Source organism: Abramis brama (genome assembly GCF_963993115.1).
Source record: "Abramis brama genome assembly, chromosome: 3".
NCBI classification, from domain to species: domain Eukaryota; kingdom Metazoa; phylum Chordata; class Actinopteri; order Cypriniformes; family Leuciscidae; genus Abramis; species Abramis brama.
In genome coordinates, this window is record NC_139965.1 from 19,631,462 (window position 1) to 19,650,541 (window position 19,080).

At 35.8% G+C, this 19,080-nt stretch overlaps 1 protein-coding gene across 4 annotated transcripts in view; it reads right to left on the reverse strand.

Annotated features, from left to right (window-relative positions):
* Positions 1-18,789, reverse strand: part of arnt2 (aryl-hydrocarbon receptor nuclear translocator 2) — a 77,975-nt gene extending 59,186 nt beyond the window's left edge. For 2 of the 4 annotated variants that reach the window (XM_084109780.1, XM_084109779.1), the window contains exons 1-6: positions 18,407-18,787; positions 8,692-8,803; positions 6,443-6,490; positions 4,979-5,023; positions 3,651-3,864; positions 703-916 (exon numbers count right to left, since the gene is read on the reverse strand). In XM_084109780.1, the coding sequence (XP_083965906.1) occupies positions 703-916; positions 3,651-3,864; positions 4,979-5,023; positions 6,443-6,490; positions 8,692-8,803; positions 18,407-18,437 (664 nt within the window). In that variant the 5' untranslated portion in view covers positions 18,438-18,787. Of the gene's footprint in view, positions 1-702; positions 917-3,650; positions 3,865-4,978; positions 5,024-6,442; positions 6,491-8,691; positions 8,804-18,406 lie in introns of all 4 variants that reach the window. The other 2 variants (XM_084109781.1, XM_084109782.1) reach the window with 2 other exon arrangements.
* Positions 18,790-19,080: the final 291 nt, after the last annotated feature.

A 19,080-nucleotide genomic window follows, 5' to 3' on the forward strand; every position in this document is an offset into this window, starting at 1 on the left:
GTGTGTCTTGTTGCTACTTTAACTCACAAGCATCGCTAGGAATTCTCAACCCTGTTACTTATAATGATGATCTCCTTATGGCCTGAAGTGACAATATGGCCACTTTTTACTGATCTGAGGCAGATAAAAACTATATATAATGACACACACAGAGTATGAGTAGTAGATGACAAACTACTGGCTGTATGTATATATGAAAACACACACACACACACACACACACATGTTGGGTTTCCATGTTTTATGGGGACTCTTCATAGACATAATTATATTTTATACTGTACAAACTGTATATTCTATCCCTAACCCTAGCCCGCACACACACCAACCATTTAGAATGTTGTGGTCAGTAAGATTAATTTATTTTATTTTTTTTACTTTTTTTCAGCAAGGATGCACTGAATTGATCAAAAGTTATAGTAAAGACAGTAGGTAGTACATTGCAAATGACAACACACAGGTTGTAGGCACCAAAAATATGAATTGCCAGGAATTCACCCAGACTGGGATGGAAATGTGTTGGATCAGCTAATTCCAAACTGCTGAGTCTGACACCATGACTAAAGCTTGAAATTTAAGGTAGCCATTGTCTAGCAGTTAGTGCTTGTGCTCTGGACATGTTGAGCTGTGGCACTGAATCGAGAGAAGCCCAATCATTTCCTGTTCCCAAGTATGTTTCAGTAATAAGTGCCTGTCTCTCACCTGTCATTGAATTCTCAGATGTGCTCAGCTGTTCCCTCAGTTTGTCCACGTCATCTGGATGGACCTGCTCATAGAGCGTGCTGCCAAACCACTCGGCCTGCGGATGGTTCAAAACAGGAGTGACAGAATCCGACACGTAGATGACACGACCCGTCTCAGCCGCCACCACGAACAAGAAGCCGTCTGCCGCCTCCAGAATCAAGTGCTTCAGTTCCTGTGACAGTAAATGGAGTTTCAAATGACATCTATAGGACTTTCAAGAGACATTTAGAGTATCTATAATGCCTGAATTTTCCTATTTAACCCCCTGAGGTCGGCGGTATCGCCGGCGATACCAGCTCGCTTTTTTTTTATCAGTGTAAAAGAAACTCATAAATACTCTGTTGACTTTGATTTTCCATAGGAGTTTCATACATCAATCGATTCTGTTAAATGTGTATTATTTTTCTGTATACTCACAATAAAAACAAAGTGTTGTGCTTTTCGCCAAATTAAGAAAGATAATCACGGAGCGAGTTCTGCCTTCTCTCTGTCCGTGTAGTCCATTCTGAAACGCGTCCGAAAATGAATCATAACTCAGCGAATACTTCCCACACAGGCACGTGATATATGTCTTTATGAAGCTTGAAATCTCTTCTTTTAAATGAAGTAATTAATAAAAAAAACAAATGTTTTCAACTCATGTAATCCGTTTGAAAGCAAGGAGAGGTACCGTTTTTTCCTTCTGCCTAATTATCTCTATAATGAACTGAGGCCGCCCCGCCCCCGGCGCTATTGACATGGTAAATAGTTTAGGTGATCTATGCTTCGCACCCGCCCCCCGATCAATGCCTTGAAAACACGAAGTTTCATCAGATCAGATTCACTGATAGTTCATCGCGTTTAGAGAGGATGGCGCGTTTCTCCGGTAAAGACGCTCTTCAGATGATTCTGGACAGCGAGGAATAACTCACCTTGGCTTTTCCTCAGAGGAAGATTGTAACTCAGACGAACGGCAGCATGTTCAAGAGCGAATTGATCACGCCGAGTAAACACCGAGTTTTCACGTGAGTAAATACGTGAACTCAAGTGGTCTAGTGGTAGAACATTTGCCTAGCGTGTCAGAGGTTCTGAGTTCGAATCCGCACTCATATAGTTTTTTTTTTTTTTTGTCAAATCAGATTATGTTTATCAGTGGTTGTATATCAGGCAGAGACATGTGTGTGTGTGTATTTTGTTTTGTAATTTCACTGGAACGAAAAGAGAGTCTCCACAACGGATTGAAGCGCGCGTCCGAGTGAAGACTGCGCGAGCCTAAAACAAACACAGTATCCGCGTCTGACTCGCGGGAATCCACGGCGCAAACCTGTGAGGGGCTGTGTTTTCTCGTTTATATTCCTTTTAGCATTTTAGCATTTATATTCCTTATAATAAAAATGAAAGACCTATGTTACAGACATATGAAAGACAACATTTCGTTGATTAGTTTTGGATAGATTATACATTTTTACTGTAAAATATCTGCCATCTCAAATAAGCTTTTATTTGCCAATTTTTTTGTCAAAAATAATCAAATAATCAATCAAATCCTTAACTTTGAAATATGTATGATAAAATGTATACTTTAGTTTGTACAAAGAAAGATTACACTTGAATTGTTGTTTATTTAAATATTTACAAGGTAGATGTAAACAAACTATTAAAAGGTAAATATAAGCCTTTTCTTTAAATAATTTTTATTGTGTTTTATTAGTGACAAATTTGGGGAGAAGATAAATATTCCAAAACTGAAAATACAGTATGAGAATTAACTGCACAATTACATGTTTTCCTTGGCTATTATAGGCCAAATTGCAAGCACAATATGTGGAAAAATAAAAAAGAATTGAGATGCTTCCAACTGTTGCTCTTGCATTCTTGTGGCTCAGTGACTCACCTGAATGAATGGCTCATTAAGTATGCGGTCCTCAGGTGTGAACCACTACATATGCATGATCTGTGACGCCCACTCCGCATATGGCCTTTCCAAACAGAAAGTGCTTTGCAAAATTCAAATCAATGTATTGTGTTATGTGAAGGATTAGGCAGGGTGATTTTCACATAATTTTGAAGAAAAAACACTAGGCGATGACATCCATTAGACAAAAGTCTTATTGGCACATATTTAGTGTGTGTTTTGTGGTCTTATTTCAGAAACTTTAGTTTTTAGTTTTTTCAATAACCACGCATAAACATTATTCTCTCAAAAATGCAGACATGTACATTCTTGTTGCTCACATATTATGGTAGCCCTGTTTGTGCTAAATAGTGTGTAATTTTTTTTTGCCATTGCTATGTTTATAAGCAACTGAAAAAAGCACAAATGTCAGGGCATGTCAGAACATCTCAAGGACCCCAAAAACACCTCAGACCCCAGAGGGTTAAACAGCGTTTTGCTGCACATTTTGTATATATTTGAGTCTATGCAGTTCATGGTAATATTAACCCTGTACAGCCTGACATATAAAATAAAAATAGTCAGAAAAATTCAATTATTTCTTTTTTAAATGTAACAGTTTATTGAATAGACAAAATCTAAAACAAAAGTTTGCTTTTGTGTTTTTTGTTGAGTATCATATTTGATACATCAGGCTTTTATGGCTAATAAAGTATGATAAAGTGAGAATATGGAGCTCATACTCGAGGAGGAAAAAAGCCTCAGTTTTATTCAGAGGCCCAAACTGAGCAAAAATATGCAATTCAGTGCATATATTGTTATTTATATGGCAATAAAGATGAAATTATGATAGCTTTTTCAGCAAATTTGATCATGTCTATTTAAATTTAGCAGCTTTAGAAATTTACGTACCAAATATGATACAATAAGCTTTATAGGGGTTAATAAATACTTATGTTTTTATTTTATTAAAAGCAAAATCAGTTGAGATCCACTGATGTCTATCAAATGTTTCACACAAGTCATTCATCACCTGTTCAGTCAGGAAAGAGGGTTTGTAAGCGCCGTCGGTTGACGTGTTCCCCGTTCCCCTCATGGACTTCATGTGTGAGACGGCCATGCGCAGGATGGTGAGCTTGTCTGGTTTCCTCGCTAGAGCACTGCAGGTGGGCACCATGTCCGACAGCTCTGTGATGTACTGGGTCATCTTATTACGCCGGCGACGCTCAATCTCACTGTGGTTCTCTCTGGATGGAGAGAAGAACAATACTGCCATCATTAGCATGTAATGAGAGACGCACAACACATTTTTACAACTACGTTTGGACCACGGGTACTGGATAATTACCATCAAGGATGTCAAAAGTCAAAACTTCAACATTTTGTTTTTAAAAATTGTTTTAATATATAAATAATAAAAAATAATATTTAATATTCACTTATACAAATATATGATTTTAAAATATAACATTAACCATTTCTATATATATATATATATATATATATATATATATATATTATAATACTTATTATTTTATATATTTATTCTTGTTATACATAATGTTAATAGAATGAATATTATATTTATATATTATACATTTAAAATGTTATCTTTTAAAATGATACTACATATAACAGAACTACTAGTACATAAAACATTCACTATTTTTAAATTTTTATTTGAAAATACATATTAATTCACTTCGCCTTGATTTTTATTTTTATTTTATTTTTTGGTTTATATTTTATACAGAGTAAAAATAAAAACATTTTTGTGTGTGTGTGCAGCATTTTTGAGATCCTTCTTTCATTTGTGGAATTACAATTGTAAAATTTCACTAAATGCCACCTACTTACAGCTGCCCTCACGTACTTAAATGCATTCGTCGTTAACTTTGATTTATAAATAAGGAGGCGTTCAGGACTCTTGACTTTCAATATACAGAAATAAACTTTTTTGGCTTGTGCTTTCTTGTCAAACTTCGGTAAAAGTTCCTTGGATTGATCTACTGCAACACTTCTTCACCCGAAACATTCATTTTAAAAAAGTGCCAGAGAGTATAATAAGACTTTTTCACTTCATTCTTGTGATTTAGCTGAGACTTCGGTAATAAACTGAACGCTGACAGATGCGAACCAATCTTCGGAAGCCAGAACATTGTATTACTCCACAGAGTGCAATGGCTCAAAGCAACGTGACAATTTCAGAAGAGTGTGTCAGCGGAGGATAATTAAATATCCATTTAAGATTAGATCTAAACAGAGTTGCTCGCTTGAGGTTGAGAGAATGAGGTTGGTCCTGACAGCAGCAGGGGCCTGATTTCAAGCTATCCTGAGGGAACTTCCCCGAGACAGCCCTACCTGGCATAACGCTCCTTATCACCAGGAATTTGATCATCGTCATACCTGATGGGAGAAAAAAAAAAGATATTCAAATTAAAAAATAAAAAAAGAGCATGAAAATGTCTTAAAATGTCACATCATTGACTGTGGCTAAAATGAAATGATTATGAACCATATTTATTAATGTTCAATGGCTTGACTTAAAGATAGTGTGTGAATATGGTAATATAATAATGGACTGAGATCACTGGATAATGAAAAACAAAACAAAAAGACAAACTAAACAATCTGAGGTGTCTGTATCCCAGAATATAAACTAATCTTGCCTAAATTGCTTGGAAAATGTGTAAGAAGTATTATTATAGTATCATTGAGAGACTGTTACAATGTGTATATATATCATTTTTCTATTAGTTTTATTTTTGTATTTTCCCTTTTTTATTCTAGTTAAAGTTTTAGTAATTCTGTTTGTCATTTTTACTAATTATTTTTTTATACATTTAGTTTCTAGTAGTTTTTATTTAGGTTTTTTGTTATTTTTTATAGTTTGTTATCAAGTTAAACAACATGAAAATGAGAAATGTTGCTTGTAATTTTATTTCAGTTAACACTATAATAACCCTGCTTCAGTCACAATTAAAAATGTAGTATTGCATTATATACAAAAAAGCATTGACATTGCATTACATAAAATATTAAAGCTAGTCTGCAGAAAATACTTTTTGGCACTTTTGCATTTAAGAAATTTGAAAAATAAAAAAGAGATTAAGAAAAAAAATGTCATTTCTAGTACATTTCAAACAACCTAAAAGACTTCATATCAAATATATATGGCCATCTTATAATGTTTAAGCGGAATAGCTCACTCAAAAATGAATATTATGTCATCATTTAAATCACCCTCATGTTGTTCCAAACATGTGTGCTGTTGTTGTTTTTATGAGATTTGATGATGTCAATCAAAGTTCTTGGTCATTGACAACATAAATTTCAATCCTAGAAATATAGTGGCAAAAATGTGGGAATGACTTTTCTGCATTGTTTTGGTCCGTTCAATTGTACCAAAAAACAAAAGCGTTGCATATTGATTTGGAAGAAGATAATGGTAACATTTCAGTAAATAAAGACAGCATTTTATTTATTTTTTAGTAAGACCATTCCTCTAGGTGGAAATAGCTGGAGTGTTTTTTTTTGTATCTCCAGCAGGAGTCAGTGTCTCCACTCTAATGCTACAGCTAACAGTGAAGCATCTTTACCGTCAGTCGCAGCGCAACTATGGGTACAGCTCCTTTAAAAAGAACATGAACTGAAAGGAAACCATAAGTTGAGGGCAACAAAACATGAGAGATGTCTTGAAATGGCACAAACTCTGTGGCACAGCTGAAAGACATGGTCAAACAATAGAAAATATAAAAGAAAGGACATGGCGCATGGACTAACTCGTTTGTCTGAAAAAAGCTTGCAAACATGTGAAAAGTTTACCTTGAAAATTTGCTGGGTCCCTCTCCGTCTTCGTCATCAAATTCCATCCTAAAAAAAAAAAAGAATTTGTATATAAATTTTGCGGTATACATCCATCATAGTACAAGAAAAAAAGAAATCTAAATCAATAAAAGAACATATATGCAGGTGATGATACAACAGAAAAACTGCTTCATATACTTAAAGTAAATAGACAAAGTAAATCTAACAATAGAACAGAGAGGCTAAACACAGAAAACAGAAAAGGCCATCAAACAATTACAGATAGGCTAACAGCAGCCGATCATAAAACGACAAAAAAAAAAGAGCAGATTATTACAATAGCTAGTAACTTCTACAGTCAGTTATATAAAATACGATCAACATACTGTAGATACCTTGTTGTCCAATTTCAGAAAGTACAAGGAGGTTCTGGAACCATATTTTGCTTTATTTTTTATGTGAATGACAACAAGGCTGTGAGGGACAGAAGTTTGCAGGTGTTTTTACTTTCTTTAGTAATAAATTAAATATAGCATCTAATCTGACCAAGGCTTATAGTCACAAACTATGAGAGAGGTTTTATAAAGTAGCACAATCTCAGAACGAAACCTGCCTGATGTTGTTGTGTGGGCAGATCAAGGGTGTTTTCTATGAAATTGTTCATGTTAGTGGACTATATTCATGTGCACCGAACTCAAAAGCAGCACTTTAGAAGGACAATCATGAAAAGAGGACGATGTGTGTGTGTGTGTGTGTGTGTGTGTGTGTATTTTTCTAATATGAAAACCAAACTACTACAATGATGCACATACTACACAGTTAATAAGTAAAGAACTGAGCAGTAATTTGCATGATTTATTCATGCTGTGGTGCATTCTGGGAACTGTAGTCCTGCCTCCAGCAACACAGATGCCACTGTTCTCTACTGAGATGAATTATCATGTGCTGCTATTCTACAGTTAATGGACCACTTGCACTGAGCTTCGTGACGCACTTCTGTTTATTCCGTGGAAATAGTACGTCTCACTTATTTCCGGTTATGTTTACTTTCAGCAGGCTCAAGATAATTAATACAGAGACCATTATTCATTGTTTTAATCAATTGGCAGCCATAAAACACAGTGATAATCTGCATTCTCATGCATGTAGGTGTGCTGAACACTCGAACCGGAAACTCCCGGTATGTACTAACGCAGAAGTAGTTGTGCAAGTAGTCCATTGTGCAGCTATACAATGGGCCCTATAAAAGTATATACTGTTGTCTAATAAAGAATTAAAAATAGGAGGCAATAATATACAATTAATATCTCACTCAAATAATGAAATAATGGGCACAGAATAAAGCTCGACCCTATTTCACCAATATCCACCCACCTGGAGATTTCAATTACAGTGTTTTCCCACTCATGTAAATACAATTAAATGCAGTGTAAAATTGGTTAATATTCTAAAAAGTATGAGAGCAATTTTATGCTAATAAAATATTCAAAAATACATGCAGCTCAGTAACACCCATACTTGAGACCCACAAAGGTGCATCAGTAAATGAAATTATGCTTTTTATTTCCTTTCATTACCACTGAACACCTCTTCAATGACAAAAAAAGTAATGTCTTACATGATGAAAACAAATGAGTCCTTCTCCTCTTTCATAAATGGCATTGAGACAGTCATGTCATAATTCCATTAGCTCATTAAAGCTGCATTCACATTTTCACATTAAAAAAGTGAATGCAGCTAAAGTGCGTAATGTGAGCTTTAATGTGCAGCTTTCACATTAAAGCTTGCATTACACATTTTATTTTATTCAATGAGAAATTACGTACATAGAAATTATAAACATAGATTTGAAAAAAGATGTATGTATATAAAGGAGTTTCATTCCCTAAGGGAAACTGACTGTATGAATGAACAATCATTTCATAATTTATTCATTCAGAATAATAATAACAGTCTAATAGTCGAAATTCAGAATGTGTGTAAATGGATAATGACGCATTAATTATTTATCTCTCTCTCTCTTACACATCATGTTGTAATGATGGGATATTTTTCACATTTGATTTTTCATAAAAAATAAATTTATTTGTCTCTCCCCACCACCCCCATCCCCCTCAAACAACTAAACCACACAGCTGAAAATGGATAATTCTGACACTGTAAGAATATTTTTTTATTTGCAAACACCAAATTAAACTTTGAATTGTGACATTGAACAGAGAATCTGTAGATATGAAAATAATACGCTGTTTAGTAAAATAACTCACCCCGTTGATCTCCGCTTGCCTCCTCGCCCTGGCATGGTGCCCACCATCCTGACCTGGCCCGCGCCCACAGCGCCTGGCATGGCTACCGAACCCGGCAGATCCGTGCCCATTTCTGAAAAGGCCAAAAACATCTTCACAATCAACAACGTGAAACACTGACTACACATTCATTCAGCTGATGTATAAATGCAATAAACTGTAGTCATGTTAGGCTTTAAGCATATGAAATCACAAACAGTAATACATTTCAAATAAATGGTAAATATACCACCTAGTCTTTATACATTGTATTCTTTGTCAGACGCATCTTTGCTTTATAAATCTTAATTAAGTTGACCAAACTCAAAACTTTTATGCATATGCATGTTCCCACTCTCCTTCATTCATTTAAATAAAAGTGAAGTGAGTCCCATCAGACAATCCAGGCATAGTACAAACATGTTAAAAAGTTTGAGATCGGTAAGATTCTTCATGTTTTTGAAAGAAGTCTCCAACTGAGAAGTCTCTCAGTTTCACCAAGGCATTTTATTTAGGGCATTTATTTGAGAAAAACACTGTCAAGTAATATAGTGAAATATAATTAATTTAAATGAATTGTTTTCTATTTTAATATATTTTATTCCTGTAATGCAAAGCTGAATTTTCAGCATCTTTACTCCAGTTTCAGTGTCACATGATCCTTCAGAAATCATTCTGAAACTATGTGCATTGTGAAAAGCGCTATACAAATAAATGTGAATTGAATTTAATTATAATATGCTGATTTGCTTCTCAAGAAACATTTCTTAATATTATCAATGTTGAAAACAGTTGTGCTGATAAATATTTTTGTGAAAACCATGAAACATTCAGGATTCTTTAATGAATAGAAATAACAGCATTTATCTGAAATAGAAACCATTTGCAACATTATAAGTGTATTTACTTTACTGTCTTTACTGTCACTTTTGATTCATTTAATGTATCCCTATTAAATAAAAGTAATAGCTCAAAATATTGTATTTGTGTGTTTCTGGTCACATAGCAAGACACAAATACGCCAAAAACCATTATACCTGATGCACTAATTAAACAGCATCAGTATAGAGCTGGTAAGTCCCGCCCCTTCCGCTAACCCCACTGGACCTCTAGGTTGAAAAATCGTCAATGCAAGTGAATGTGAGAAAATAATTATTTTCTGGTCCCGTTTGAATTTTGCCATGAATGTGAACATATGTTGTCTGTGAATTTTTAATATAATTTTTCGTGTGAAGAATGCTACAATTTAGCGGGTAGAAGTTTGATACAGTTAGACTTTGTGTGAGAGCACTTTGTGGACTACAACTCTTCGCTGCTTTTGACGGGAATCTGAAGAAAGAACAGCCCATTTGGTTTGAATGGTGACATTTGGGTACAAAACACACAGGCATCTCGATCTGTCTCCATAGATTATCGCAGCATTAGCACCGTGATTTGACAAGTGGAGGGAAAATGTGTTATGGGGTGACGTCACATAGGCGACATGTAGTCTTTCTCGTTATGTCTTTTCCACAACTGCTAGCCAAAGAATCATACAATATACTGTCAAACTGGTAACATGAAAATTTATATAAAAAATTCACAGACAACATATGTTCACATTCATGGCACAATTCAAACGGGACCAGAAAATAATTATTTTCTCACATTCACTTGCATTGACGATTTTTCAACCTAGAGGTCCAGTGGGGTTTTACAGATGGGCGGGACTTACCAGCTCTAAATGTAACACACACCAGCTCAGACTAACATCGCAAACAGCAGTTGACTAAGAAAATGAACACATACTGACATGTTCAGCACCATTGATTTAAGAATCATATTAAAATTTGATAAAGTCTGCCTTCCACTTCTCCTGTACTCTAGAGTTCTCCTGTACTTTCAGTGAGTTCTCATTAATTCATTTATGAGGTTTACAAACTTACACCTGATTTCAAACCTTAATTCATATGAAGGTACAAGAGAAACCATAAATCCAAAGAGCAAATTCAGATGGGCAAAAAACTATTTAAGGTTGCCAAACGTTAAATTTAATGTTAATGCAAATAATGTGGAAAAACGCTGTTAAATGTACTTAAAGGGATAGTTCACCCAAAAATGAAAATTCTGTCATTACTCACCCTCATGTCGTTCCAAACCCGTAAGACTTTTGTTCATCTTCAGAACACAAACGAAGATCTTTTTGATGAAATCTGAGAGTTTTCTGTCCCTCCATTCACAGCTATGCTATATACTCTGAAGCTTTAAAAAGTTCATAAAGAGATCATAAAATTGAGCAGTTTACTACAAATTTTCTGAAGAGACTCGATCGAGAACCAGAGGTTCATTCTCCTGTTACGCAGCACGTTTGAGCTTCTGCAAGAACCAATGAGGTTCATTCTCCTGTGTTACGCAGCACGTTTTTGCTTCCGCAAAAGGTTTGATTCGCACGTCAAGCTTTATCGGTTGAGCTTCTGTTTATGTTTTCGCTGATCAATGTTTATATGTGAATAAAAGCCTAAATTCAATCTGTTCATCATATAAAGCGATCAAGTCTCTTCAGAAAATTAAGTCTAAACCGCTTAATTCATATGGATTAGTTTTACGATCTCTTTACGAACTTTTTGAAGCGTCAGAGTTTCAGTTGCGTAGCTGTCTAAGGTGGGACAAAAAGCTCTCAGATTTCATCAAAGAGATCTTCATTTGTGTTCTGAAGATGCGGGTTTGTAACGACATAAGGGTGAGAAATTATGCTGCCTTCACGGAATTATCAGAAATACCAGTTTCCTAGTTAAAACATTAGACATGAACGCCCTCTCAAGTCAAAATTTGAATTCGATGAGCTCGTAATCACGACTTCTTAAGTGGGAGTAGGAAATTTACGATAGCACGTGAACGCAGCATAAATTACAGAATATTTATTTTTGGGTGAACTAACCCTTGAATTAAATTAGCCCCATAACTACACTTTTGTTTATCAGTAAATGATACAGAAACTTTATATGAGCATAAAACAAGTATCATAAACCTAGTCTACTTGTGCACAAATGTCTTCTGAAGACATATGAAAGCTTTGAAATGAAAAGACCAAAATTGAAGTAGATGGTTGCAGCAGTGGGATTTTCAGCAAAACATGAGCAATTGAAAGACTTCAAAAGACTTGAACTATAATGCACAAATTTCTGACTACTTTAATGATGTAATGGAACCCTAATAAAGCCTACGGTATCTTATTTGAAGGCCTTTTAGTATAATTGTAAAAACATTGCCTTTAAGGTTATGGTACACGTCTTGTTGCTGTGAAAGCTTAACTGATTTTTATGACGTAAATGTAAAAATTACTTTTTAAACTGTTCATAATATTGAACGCTTGATGAAGACAATTAAGATGAACATTTACTAGACTGAAGAAACTTGTGTTTACTTAATTATCAGTAGATTTTTGTTTAGAAAAATTGTGTTAAAATGTGTTTCAAATATGATACATCAGACTTTTGAGGAATGTCTATTTTTTCATCTCTCAATCATCATTGTATTGCATTGCATTGCATTATATGTTTTGCCTCCCACACTAAAGACTACAAAGCTTTGATCATAAAAATAAGCATTTAAATATCATATTATTGGGTGATTTAATTTAACTGTATGTGCATTTTATGCAAGTATGTTATACTGTTATAAAGATCTAATTCCATCTTACTTTTTGGCCACATAAATATCAGAAACTGAAATCACAAATCACATATATTTGCACAGTTTTGATCTCTGAATAAAAAAAGTAGGATGTTTTTCCTCCTCGATTATGAGCTCTATATTCTCACTATACTACATGAGCCAAAAAAGCCTGCTGTATCAACAATGATAATTAACTATTTAACTATATGCAAAAGTTTGCAACATAGCAAAAGCTGTGTGATCCTTCTTCAAAATATCTCCATTGTAAATGCCTTACTGCTTTCCAGAACTTTCTAAAGGTCCCTCATCCAGTCATTGTCTCTCAGAAAGCCCTCAGGTCAAACTCATTAATCTGTCTCATGGGATGGAGTGAAGGATAGAAGACAGATAGGATGCTGCTGTCTCTCATTTTAAATCACGACTCAACAGCTTACGTGCTCCTCTCTCTCTCTTTTCTCTCCTCTTACTCTTTCATTCTAATGTCAGAGGCCCGTTTTCCATCCAGATCTGCCTCAAAACAAAACATCTACATGGCACCCGTCCATTGGGAACCCGCCTATAATGTCTGAGCTCTTTAGAAATGTGGACAGCACGCCTCATATGTGTTTTGCGTGAGAAGTGAACTCCATCGAGACAAAAACAGGCCAAATTAACAAATTCTTCAATCAAAGTGTAGAAAAAACCTTCCCAGAACACCACGGTCTCTTGGACCGTGGCCATCTTTATGGATATATGCTGTGACAGATAAACTTAGATAAATTGATTCTTTGAAGGAATGATTCAGGTCTGGATTATCAGTACCGGTACTTGAGGTTCAGCACTGGGTATGTGGCAGTTTCAGTCGATTTTTGTGTTGCAATAGCCGATGCTGGAGAGCTTTTGTTCAAATGTTTGAGGTCAGTATTAATACTTTTATTCTGCAAGGATGAATTCAATTTATCAAAAGTGACAAGACACTTGTAACGTTAAAAAAATAAATGATGTTCTTTTGGACTTTCTATTCATCAAAGAATCCAGAAAAATGTATCACGGTTTCCACATAAATATTAAGCAGTTTTTAACACTGAAAATAAGAAATGTTTCATATTTTTTGAAAATGGGTTTTTGGGGTGCGTACTGATGGGGCAGTGAACCCGAGGTTCACCTGTGAGTCAGTCTTAGAGCTCCTCCTGTCCGATTTTAGGGAAAAATCAGCTCTATTGGAGACGTCAAATAGATTTTTTGGGCGCGTCGAAAGAACACCACAGACACAGTGTAATCACCATGGGAAAATCTCACAGTAAAACAAGCAGCTGTGCAAAATATGATAGACCTGTGTTTTGCCAGATGAGAAGATTATGTATAATCTTCTACTCTTTAATTCTTTTTATAACTGAATCCACTGTATGTCCGACTGATTGCACTGTATTCCTCCTTTTGATTCTAAACTGAACTCAAACAGCACTGAGAATTGGGTAAGAGACAAACATAAATTACTTAATTAGGGAACTTGAGAGATGAAACCATGTTGATGACCTGGGTCTGTGGTGGAGTAGTGGATTTGATGTGTAATTAGACTCGAGGTTCTCTGGGGTGCGGATTGGATCGACTCTTCCCCTAGAGCTTCCGAACAAATGAGTTTTTGGGGTGCGGACTGATGGGGCAGTGACGATAACGGTATCGTTTTCAAAAACTTGCACTCTGAAGTGCACCACAATGCTGTTGATGTGTAAATGAGCGGCCAAAACACATAAAAAGTTGTCTCGTCTAAACGGCCCCTTAGTTTCTATTCTCTACCAGCACTAAAAAGAAAGTGAAAAGGGTGATTCAGTGCAGCTGAAGCATTATGATTTCATGGTGTAGATGAGGTTGAAGGGACACTTGGCCTATTTCCATGCAGAAAAGAGTTTCTCAATTCAGTGATTCAGAGCAGGAATGGATCAGAAAGTAACAAGGTTAAAGGGAAAATCTGCAAACGATTGAATTAACATGATCAAATCCTTTTTTCTGATAGCACGAATATGTCAAGAACAATGACTCTTCTCTTCTGGTCTATTGTTACACAGCCAAAGAAAGTTCATGCTGCCAAAAGTTCTAGATATTTCAGACATGATGGTCAGCAGAAAAATCAAAAACATGCTGAGATACTTCAATAATGCATGCGTGTGCAATTGACCTCGGTAGCGTTTTTACAGAAATGATGAATGCTGTAGGCTATTTCTTGACAGAAATTTAAAAAAAAACTCCAATCACTTACTAATATTTCATGCAAGAATGGACTAAGCATTCATAACCGAATTAAAGGGGCTGTATAATGAAAATGTCAATTTTCAAAGAGTTCAATAAACTATGAAAACATACTGTAACTTTCAGAGCTAAAAACCTTGAAAAAGCATTCATTGAAACTAAGCTGCAAAACCGACTTGTTCTGAATCCAACTTTCTGATGTCAGGTAAATCAACATATTAACAAACAACATAAGTCAACAATGCCAGGGTGATCAGAAACTTGGTTCGCCCACATAAAGAAGAGGAAATATCAGAGATACTCGCATATTTCAGCACAAGTTGTTATAGGAATCTGTCACAATGTCATGCAGCTTTACAAATGTTATTGAAGAATGGAGCTGTTAAAAAAAAAAAAATCTATATTGGACTTGCAGCACATAAAAACGCAAGTTAAAGTACTGCTGTCTTTCATCACAGACAGGCATTTACATAGAAGTATTAGCTTGTTCACACTTGGCAGGTTTGGTTCGATTAAAACAAACTCCGGTGCGATTACTCTGTAAGTGCGGTTCATTTGATTAAGTGTGAACGCTGCCATCCAAACCCTGGTGTGCAACAAACAAGCGGACAGAGTCCCCTGAAAAGATGGGTCTCGGTCCGCTTCCAAACAAACTCTGGTGCGGTTCGACTGAACACAACACAGACCAAAGACATCTTATGAACCAAAATGCGGAAGAACCTTTTTTTTCTTGTCATACGAGCTACGTTGCCCATTACAGTTCGGTACAGGCGTCAGAAACGCCGTCTCCTTGCAGCTGGTCTCAGACATCAGTGCAAAATTTACATTTGAGCTAAACACAAAAGACTCAAAACAGTGAAACTATTTTAAACGAGTAGTTCTGACTATAAAATTTAAAGCAGTCAAACATTTGGGGTCGGTAAGATTTTTCTTTTTTTAATGTTTTTGAAAGAAGTGTCTCATGCTCACCAAGGCTGCATTTATTTGATCAAAAACAGTAAAACAGTAACTGTTTTCTGTTTGAATATTATGCAATTTTATCAAAGCTGAATTTTCCGCATCAGTCACATGATCCTTCAGAGATCATTCTAATATGCTGATTTGCTACTCAAGAAACACTTCTTATTGTTATATCAATGTTGTAAACAGCATTTATTTGAAACAAACACCTTTTGTAACATTATGTCTTCACTGTCACTTTTGAGTAATTTAATGTGTCTTTGCTGAATAGAAGAATTTGTTCATACACACACACACACACCTGTGTACACACACCTGTGACAAACATCATTTGAATGTGGTGAACAGTATACAGCAAAATATCTACAGGTTGACACTTCTACAGTCTCACATTACATACATCATATATTCAAGCTCAGCTCTTTCTATCAAGAAAACAAAGTCAATCTGTCAACAGGTGATTGCTAGCTGATATAGCACACCATATGCTCTAGAAACACACAAGTCTTTCTTAGCAATGCTATACTTCTGGTCAGCCCTGTTATCCATCCCTCCTCTCAATAGAAAGGCTTCCTTCACAAACACAAGAGGTCGGCAAACAGTCTGAACTGTTGCTAATCAACTGTGCCTGTAATCCCCATTGACAAACGCCAACTGCTATTTGTACGAAACACGTTCTTATCGCAGCCATGCTACAACCAGGGCCTTTTGTTAAGCATTGTGGGCATAACGGTAAAAGTACAGATGGCCTCCATATTTCTTAACCAAGCAAAATAAAAGCAAGCTGACTTTAAAACAAAGTGCCCTTGAGTTCAACTACAGTCATGTGACTTCAGCCCAGAATGCTCTCATGCATTTTAAACCGTGCTTGGCAGCTCTGTGTCAACCAGGTGCTAATAACGCACACATTCTTTATTCATTTCACCTCATTTGCATTTACAATGAGGTGGCGGGAAAGGAATTGCCCGCTGGGGGGAAAAAAAGAGTGTGCATGGAAGCAATGGAGTCATGGAGCGTAATTTACTTTAGCAAGTGCAGACTGAATAAATTGAGCAGCAGTAGGTTTCTGTGACATGCTTCTATCAATCACTAACCCAGTTTGTTTGATTTGTACAGCAAGTTTGTTGCATAAAGTTTACTAGATGTAGGAGTTTTTTATCATATTATCAGTTTTGTCAGGCAAGAGATAATATTGCAAAAATGTTTCCAATTCAGACCATTTTTATTGTATGTAAAAAATATTTGTTATATGAACTTTTAGGGCCTCTAAATTATCAACACGACTACTACATGCATTCAGTCGCTTGATTTTCAGTTTTTAGCAAGTAAAATCCCTTTTAGTATAATTGTGGAAATGTCTTTTTGCTATGAAATCTTTGATTTTTATAAAGTAAACATTAAATACATTTTATACAGCTAAACATATTTCAAGATGAACAACTACTGGATTGAAGCAAGTTTGATTAACTTGATTATCTATACTTTTTTTGGAAATCGTTAAAATGTGAGTATCACATATGATACATCGGGCTTTTGAGGAACGTACATCTCTCAATCATAATTGTATTGCATTGTATTATATGTTTTGCCCCCACAATAAAAACTACAGAACCTTGATCTGATCATAAAACTATTTAAATATTATATTATTGGGAAATACAGAGTGACAACTGATATGCATATTGTGTAAGCTGTCTGTTATAAGAATTCTGATAGTTACATTACAATGTACTAGAATTTCATCTGTTTGGCCATATAAATAACAGCATCTGCACCAAATTGCATATTTTTGCTCCGTTTGGGCCTCTGAATAAAACTGAGGTGTTTTTTTCCTCCTCAAGGGTTAACATTTGATGTCTGGTTTCACTTGAAGCAACATTTATATATCTGTGCAGCCCTGATAATTTAATAATTTAGCCTTCTACATCTTTTCATCCAGCTTGTTGTTCTGAGTCAACAAATAAACCTGGAACATTCTGTGGTGTCTAAATAGACGACAAATGCCCACATAATCAAAACGGTGACAGTGCGAGATGTAAACACGAGCACTGGATTGTTGTGCATGACAGTTTAAACTTTAGCACCATTAAATATTCAATGACAAACTAAAAACTTCACACATTGATGTAAACTTACATTAGCTCAGGACAGTGTTGCACAACAATCCAGTGCTCTTGTTTACATCTCGCACTGTCACCGTTTTGTTTCATATTCTTGCTCCTATTTTACTGCTATTTGCACATGATCATTTTTGCCAGTTGACTTGTTAAGTGTTTCACAGAAACATCACTTGCTATACTAATATGTACATATGACAATAAACTTGACTGTTTGGTTAACACATGCTACAGAATCAACAGGCGGAGGAAGTAAAGCTGTTATGCGTGTTACATACTCAAGCTCATAACAAATAACCTCATATCACCATTACAGTCCCACAAGCAACGTATCAGATTCACTAGCTGCGTATCAAGGAAATCAAATCACGTAGGCTACTGGCTTGGGAAAATTTATTCAGCATCTAATTTGCATTAGCAACAAGCCACGGCAGAATAACGCCAAATGTGATACATTTCGTTCTGACGTCACAATACAGTCGCGCGATGTTCTATAGTCACGAAAAAACGAACGTTATATTAACGATATAGCCGTGATACATACAGTAGCATTTAAATGTTAATTCTATATGTCGCTGTTGTTACTTGTGCAGGGGGGAGGGGGTGCTCGCGTGCGTTTAAACCGTCGCGGTTTCTTTTGTTAAGGCGAAAACACAATATTGGGTAAAACCCCGACGTTCGGTTTCCCTTTAAACACCACACAATATATGTAAAAGCACAAAGATAAAATTGCTACTCACCCGATGGGTTTACAGCGGCGGGTGTTGCCATTTTGCCTGGGTGGAAACGCAGAAATGCAGAAATGACGCACAATACGAAAATAACGCCCGCACGCGATCCTCTCCGAGTGTCTCAAACGCGCCAAACTCAGTTCAGCCCCGCATGTGAAGAGGTGATGGCGTTCGAGCGATGCTGGATGAGATTTTACTGCGTTTCTGTTCGTGCATGTAGCAGTTCGTCTGACAAACGCAAGATGTCTGAGAGGTTGCGTGAACACCGCGAGACTTCACTGAATTAATGAATGCAGGATCCAAGCAGCAGCTTCGGCGCCTTTCTGCCCTCCAAGAACTTCAGACCGGGCTGGCATACACTCATGCGTTGTTGCTTTGCTATGGTCGTGTGCGCTTAGACATCACTGCCTGTTCTGAGATCCGTATAATAATAGTCAAATGTAGAGTTTTGTTTTCTCTTTTGTATAGGCTTTTGGTTTCAGACTCCTAGTTAAAAAACATGAGTTTATTAGAAAATTCGTTTTTTTTTTTTTTTTTTTTTTTTTGCGAATTGTCTTCCAAACTAAAAGTCTAACATATGCCTATTTGTTTTTCTAGCCTACAGATTTTAATTTGTTTCATAATCGTTTTATTGTTTAAATAAAAATCTATTAATTATGGATCAATCATTAGCCTATTATTCC